Here is a 6752-nt window from a genome sequence, read left to right on the forward strand (position 1 = left end):
AGATTACCAAAGTCTGGCAGTGTTATGAGAAAGTCATACAGTGATAAAAAGTGGGAATATTTAAAGTAAAAAAAAATATGTAGAAGTTTTTAAAAAATCTATACAACCTTTAATAATTGGAATACATTTTACATTTTGATTTTTTTCCTACATCTGCACCCTAATTTCCAACTAAAAATTATTATAGTATACACTATTTAAATAAAAAATAATTTAAGATATAAATCTTATTACTTACACATTTTATTCAATGATCTTAGACTGATACTTGTCAGTTCAAATAATTTCACTTAATTGTGTGAAGAAAAAACTAATTTATACAATTCTATTTTGGGTACAGATAATAACTTAATGGCTGACTATATACTCAGAATCTAGAAAATCCAAATCTGTGATTCAATTGTTCCCATCTCTCCCTAAAATGAAATATCACTGCAATCATGATCACCCAATGGATCATTATGCGGAGAAAGAATCTCATGGATATAGCAGTCTTTTCCATCTTAAATGCTCTCAAATATGTGCACCTGAACTCCCAGAATTCTTGCTAATGGTCATTCCGGTTGATGAATAAAATTGAAGACCACAAGAAAAGGAGACAATTATCTATTCTATACTCAATTCCTAATTAAAATCATGTTTATGATTGTCTGAATAAAACATTTCTTCTGAAGAATGAAGTGTCCTTTAGATGATCTAGCCCCAAATGTTTAAAAAACAAAAGATTAAAGAAGCTTATCTGGTAGTTAATTCCCACTGAACTAAGTTAGGCTCTTTTTAGCAAACAAAAAGAAACCAGCTATTTATTGATAGATATTAATTTTAAGTAAAAACAAAAAACATCTGAGCACAAGATGTACTGTGCAGAGATTATTAGCCCTTATAACATCTGTTCAATACTCAAAAGCATCAGATTCAAGTTTCATGCACTGTTTCAAGCAATAAGAGTTTGCTTGTTCAGATTTAGCTGAATGATTCCTTTTCACCAACATAATTTGATTACAGGATAGCATAAATTGGTCTTGCTGAATTTATTGTAATTTCACACAGTAGAAAATATTAAAGTGCTATAAAATGGGGCAGTGGGATAAAATGGTGCAATCAAGTAGGGGTGTGTGTGTGTTTGTGTGTATACAATACCCTTTTTTTCAGTTCTTCTGGATCTTCATTATATTGAGAAGCTAATTCAGCTAAATATTCCGAACCGTTGTTAGGAACAATATAATAGACATCACCTGCAAATGAAGAAACTGTTACTCATACTTTGAGTACACTCATTTTAATTCCTGAATATTCAGATGAAACATTTCTTGCAAGTTAGTTGAAATTCTGAGTAACATAATTATATATCTCAACGATAACAAAATTAAACAAAAATGAAATCCTTCAGATAGTTTCAGGCAATCTACTTAGCACTTTCTTCCAAGTAGACATGCTTACTATTAGGGTGTTGGTAAAATTAGAAGTGTAATCTTGAAATAACTACACTTCTAATTTTATATCACTTGATTAATCATGAACTTACCAAAAGACAAACAATCAAAAGCATCACTTCAAACTGCAGGATTGCCAAAAATCTTCCAGGACTTTCATTGTCTAACAAACAACAAAATGAGAGAATACAACCCTATTCTCCCTATTTTGCTGTAATAGTCAGTCTATCTGAAATTATTATTCATTTTTCTACCCCATCAAGTCAAAGATTATAAATATCTCATACCAAATCAGTTTCTCTTCTTTAAAACACATTTAAAAATAATACAAATACTGCAGACAGAGATACTAAGGAGTAGAAAATTTACAGTCAACTTCAATTTACAAAATCAGAAGCACTAAGATATTTTCAGTGTTCTCCTTCAATTTTTTCCTCTAGCGTTTTTGTGCAAGTACATGATTTGCTTTTCTCTCTCTAATAAACTGAGTTTTGATCCATTGATTGTGAAAGAAATTGACTGACTGACTTGTTATCCAAGCCTGATGTGAACTAGCTGAAAGTTATCCAGTGTGTTTTCATGCCTAAGGTGAGACTAAAACTCAAAGATAGCTGGTTTTTAGCCTGGTGCCTTAACCACTAAAACAGACTGGATATTATTCTCCCTTAATAGGACAAATTGGTTAAATATTATTCTTCCTCACTGTCCTCAAACACTCACCAGTAGTTTTCTCCTTGGAACCCAGTTATTGAGAAAATAGGTCTGCCCTATCACTAGACAGTTCAGCAGAAATTATGCAGTAATATGTTATTTTGTCCCATAATATTCTGCTTCAGAATAAAAATAGTGGTCTATTATTTGTAGAAATATATATTACAATAGTTGAATGTAGATAGAAAGTAGTATTACTTGAAGAACTTTTACAGAATAAATGCCATATGCATATGAAAAAATAGTTTGCTAAATCACTACTTACTTGAGAATTCATCATTTTCCAAATCTTGCAATAGAAGCTTTTCTGCATTTTGACTTCTGCTTCTCACAAAATCTAAATACTGGAGAACAGATTCTGGTAATTCTTCTGGAATCTAGATGTAGATTTTACATTATTTAAAATTGACAGTTACTACTATTAATTATGCTTAAGTTAGATTTGTCTTCAACCTGTCCCTACATGTGCAAGATAGAACTAGAACTTTTACAACCAACATTTAGTAGCTCTGTTAGATAGAACAGCAATTTTAGAAAGAGGAAGGAGAAAAGTTTAATTAGCCCAATCTATTCTGATCGTTCAAAGAAAAGTTTGACACTCTCTTTTTAAGATAAAATAAATTTCTAAAGGGAGTACAACTAAACTTTTTAATAGTGCATTTTAGGCAAAGTCAACCATTTCATCTACAAAGTCCCAAATATGTGATCTATGTATATTGACTCAGAATTCTGTCTTTAATTCATATATAGATAGCCCAAGCACACGGAAGGCCTCTGAACAGCCCACCATGATGCCCCAGCCTTTCCTATCAATTTATATTCCCCAGCTCTACCCTTCACCTCTTTGGTGACTGATGGAATGCAAGTCTATTAGTCATCTCTGTATGTAGAATACCAATCATATTTCTGAAAGCAGTATTAGATTCTTCTGGGAAAGAAAATGAGACAGGGAATAAGTATGAGAACATTCTCACATACCCTGCCCCCCCCAATTGCTGTAAATTCTAAATAGCTTCCCAGACATCACTGAGATTCTCTCTATCTTAAAAAGATTATCTACTCTGAGTTTAAAAAAACCCCACAAGGATATTCTCCGCTTCCAGAGGGAAACAAACAATAAATTTAAATAAAATGTAAAATGGTCTTTACCGCTGTCAAGAGAAATAAGCATAAATGTATTTATTTATTAAATTCATTTGCCACCTATCTTGCTATGGGGCTACTCTAGGTGGCTTACAAAAAAAAGGCAAACGAAAAGAAGTGTAAGTATAACAATAGTAAATTAATGGAACAATAGAATAAATAATGAAAAAGAAAATAACGATACAGTGATATGAAAATAAAAGATGGATAGGTAGGGAAGTAGGGAGCAAGGGTTGATATCAATCCAGTAGCCACCTCTAGTCTGGTACTCCCCCTTTGAGTCTCCAGGCCAACTGGCAGAGCCAGGTATTCAGGCTCTTATTGAAGGCTAGGAGGTTGGAGGCAGATCTTACTTGGAGAGTAGGATGTTCCAAAGGGTAGGTGCTGTGGCAGAGAAGGCTATTCTTCTGGATCCGAATAGTCAGAGTTCTTTGACCAATGGGATCTAAAGTAGGCCCTCTGCCAGCATGAATGCTTGTCCTAGAGGAACAAGTCAATTTAACAAGTATCCTGGATCTATTCCATTAAGAGCTTTGAACCATACCTGGAAGCAGACTTGTAGCTGTGCAGTTTGTGAAGCAGTGGTGTAATATGGGTCATTCTAGGACCCTCAAAGCCTTCTCTTGCTACTGCACTTCAAATTAGCTGAAGCTTCTAAATGGATTTCAGGGGTAGCCCCATGTACAGTGAATTCAGTAATCCACATGAGAGATTACTTGAGCTTCAGTCACTGAGTGCAGGGAGTCAAGTTCCAGGTAGGGTCACAGTTGGTGGGAAAGGCTCTCCTAGTCATGTCTACCACCTGTTCTTTGAACAGGAATCGTGAATCTAGGAGAACTGGATCTGAATGAGGTAGTGCAATCTGTCCAGAACTAAGGATGATAGAACTCAGATTTTGAGGCTCCATGCACCCAAAGCCAGTTGGACTTGCTAGGATTCAGATGAAGCCTGTTGTCTCCCATTCAGGTCCCTACAGCTCCAGGGACCATCACCTGGTGCCAGATGATCTCCCTCAGCTGCTTCATATAGATGTTAAATAGGAGAAGAGAAAGTACTGAGTCCTGAGGAATGTTGCAAGTGAGCAGTCAGGGAGAGGATCCATCAACACTGTTTGGGACCGGCCCTGGAGAAAGCAACCGAACCAGCACAAAACTGTACCTCTCAACTCCAGCAACAGTAGCTAGCTCAAAAGGATACCATGGTTGATGATATTGAAGGCCGCTGAAAGGTCAAACAGAGCGAAATGGGTTGTATTGTTCCCATTTTGCTCTTGCCAGAGATCATCCATAAGTGTAACCAAAACTGTCTCTGTCCCATAGCTCTGTCTGAATCCTGACAGAAAGGGGTTCAGAAAATCCATTTCATCCAGGACCCCCTAAAGGTGCTAAGCAACAACTTTTTCAATCATCTTCCATAAGATGGGAAATTGGATTAAAGTTGTTGAGGCAGGTGAAGCTGACAGTTTTTAAAGAAGAGGGATAACCAGGGCCCCCTCAAAAGGTCCTGGGAATACCTCATTTTGCAGTGAGGAATTTACCACTGTATGAACCCACCCACTGTTGGTCACTGTTGGTCACTGTCCTGGAGGTTTGCACCAGCCAGGAGGGACAAGGATCTAATTCCTAGATTGGAGTTAGAAATAAATAAATAAAAAGGAAACCAAATTTGAAAACAAAAAGCATTCTATGCATAGAATGCTGCAACTTACATATTTGTGTCCTTATGTCTGACACAAATATGTAATAGATGCATTTGCATTATGATGAATGTGTCTCACCATTTAAGTGTCATTATAGTTTGTTGTACATGTTTCAATACACAGACACAAAATGCTCTGCAAACTTTTATTTTATCAGTCAATCTGGGAATGATATTCACATATAGAACATGACATATTATTTTATAATATTAACATAGTAAAATCTTTTTATTGCTCCTATTATTCTGGAATACTTACTGTTTCACTATCACTTGAACTTTCTGCTGATAAATCAGTATCACAATCATCTGCTTCAGATGAAGAATAGTTAGTTTTCCCCAACTCAAGTTCTATTTCTTCTTCAATTCCTACATCATCATACACTTCTTCCATCCTTTCTAATGTAAAAACATACATATAAATAAACAAATATCTATGTATGCATATATCTGCATATATCTACATATATATACAAATTATTCAATTTTCTATTTACTGTTATCTTTAAGCCTTTAATTACAAAAACCGTATTAAAATAAAAAGAACATGTCTCAAAAATAGTAAATGTAGTGGTAGGTTAAATAATTAAAATGGGCAAAATCTTAAAGTTGAGAGGTAATCCTTCTTAAGTGAATATTTAACTAGCCAGATATTAATTGGATAACTTGTAAAATGCTCATTAGTTCATCTCCTCTCATATTATGTGTGTTTATGTCTCTGTGGCGCAAATGGAGTTGCAACTGCCATCTATTAATAAAATAGAAGCGTTCAAGTTTTATTTTAAAATAACATGAATCTATTCAATTTCAGGCTATCCAGATTTGAGATGACATGTGCATAATTCAGTTAAATACATATGAACGAAGAGAAAGCAATTATTCTTTCTCACGGTAACTATTACATTGGCATAGAAAGATAGATGGAATTATCTATCTCAGCTTTATCTCAGATTTTAAATTAACCGGTGCCTACCCTGCCTATAGAACTCCGCTTTCTTCTAAGTGGGTGAGGACTACCAGTTCCATGGTGCCTTTGAAAAGCAATCCTTAAAAACTTATTTGAAAGTATCCTGTTGAATGCTGGGAGTCGTAGTTTTGAGTTTTGTTTTCAGGTAAAGACTGCCCGTATCATCACGACGCTTTAAAAAATGTTCCATGGCCTTTTTTTAAAAAAATTGAAGATTAGAATAATCCCATTTCTCGTTATTCAGAAACCCTTGGTCTTTACTTGTTTCTGACCTCGCTAATCACCAACCTGATTGAGAACGCAAGACTTCAGAGCAGCGAGCTTCACTGTTGCAGGAAGTGTAACCATAGTGACAGGAGACGTGGGCGGTTACGCCTTTGCTATGGAAGCCCAAAGTGACCGTAATAGAGAGAAAGCGAAGAGACGAGTGGTGGAGGGAACAGTGGCTTCTTTGTTGGGATTGAACGGCTCTGGGTTTTTGGAGATATTTCTACCCCCTTTTGTTAATCAAAACACACATTAGTTTTGCAATTCCGTGTCCTTTCACGAAAAGAGACTTTACCTCGATTTTCGACTCCCCTTTCCCTTCCCTGTTGAAAAGCAGCTAGTTGAAAAGCAGCTAGCCATATTTAGACTATTAGGAAACAATATCAGAACAACAGTTGATGATCTTAATGCTTTTATGTCACTTCGATTATTGGGATTTAAAAAATAATGTATTGGTAAAGAATGTTTATCGTTACATTAGCAAGAGTTGGATGGAATGGATGGAACTATCAACCATAGCAGGAGCATGTAAG

The 6752-nt window shown here is 35.4% G+C and overlaps 1 protein-coding gene across 4 annotated transcripts in view; it reads right to left on the reverse strand.

Moving 5' to 3' along the window:
- Window positions 1-6295, reverse strand: part of LRRIQ1 (leucine rich repeats and IQ motif containing 1) — a 96459-nt gene extending 90164 nt beyond the window's left edge. For 2 of the 4 annotated variants that reach the window (XM_087723388.1, XM_014072239.2), the window contains exons 1-5: window positions 6241-6295; window positions 5959-6145; window positions 5245-5384; window positions 2410-2521; window positions 1141-1235 (exon numbers count right to left, since the gene is read on the reverse strand). In XM_087723388.1, the coding sequence (XP_087579514.1) occupies window positions 1141-1235; window positions 2410-2521; window positions 5245-5379 (342 nt within the window). In that variant the 5' untranslated portion in view covers window positions 5380-5384; window positions 5959-6145; window positions 6241-6295. The remainder of the gene's footprint in view (window positions 1-1140; window positions 1236-2409; window positions 2522-5244; window positions 5385-5958; window positions 6146-6240) is intronic. The other 2 variants (XM_014072234.2, XM_014072227.2) reach the window with 2 other exon arrangements.
- Between the last annotated feature and the right edge of the window lie 457 nt (window positions 6296-6752).

This window comes from Thamnophis sirtalis, unplaced genomic scaffold (genome assembly GCF_051295495.1).
Source record: "Thamnophis sirtalis isolate CommonGarterSnake01/CBP01778 unplaced genomic scaffold, rThaSir2_p1.2 scaffold_9, whole genome shotgun sequence".
NCBI lineage: Eukaryota > Metazoa > Chordata > Lepidosauria > Squamata > Natricidae > Thamnophis > Thamnophis sirtalis.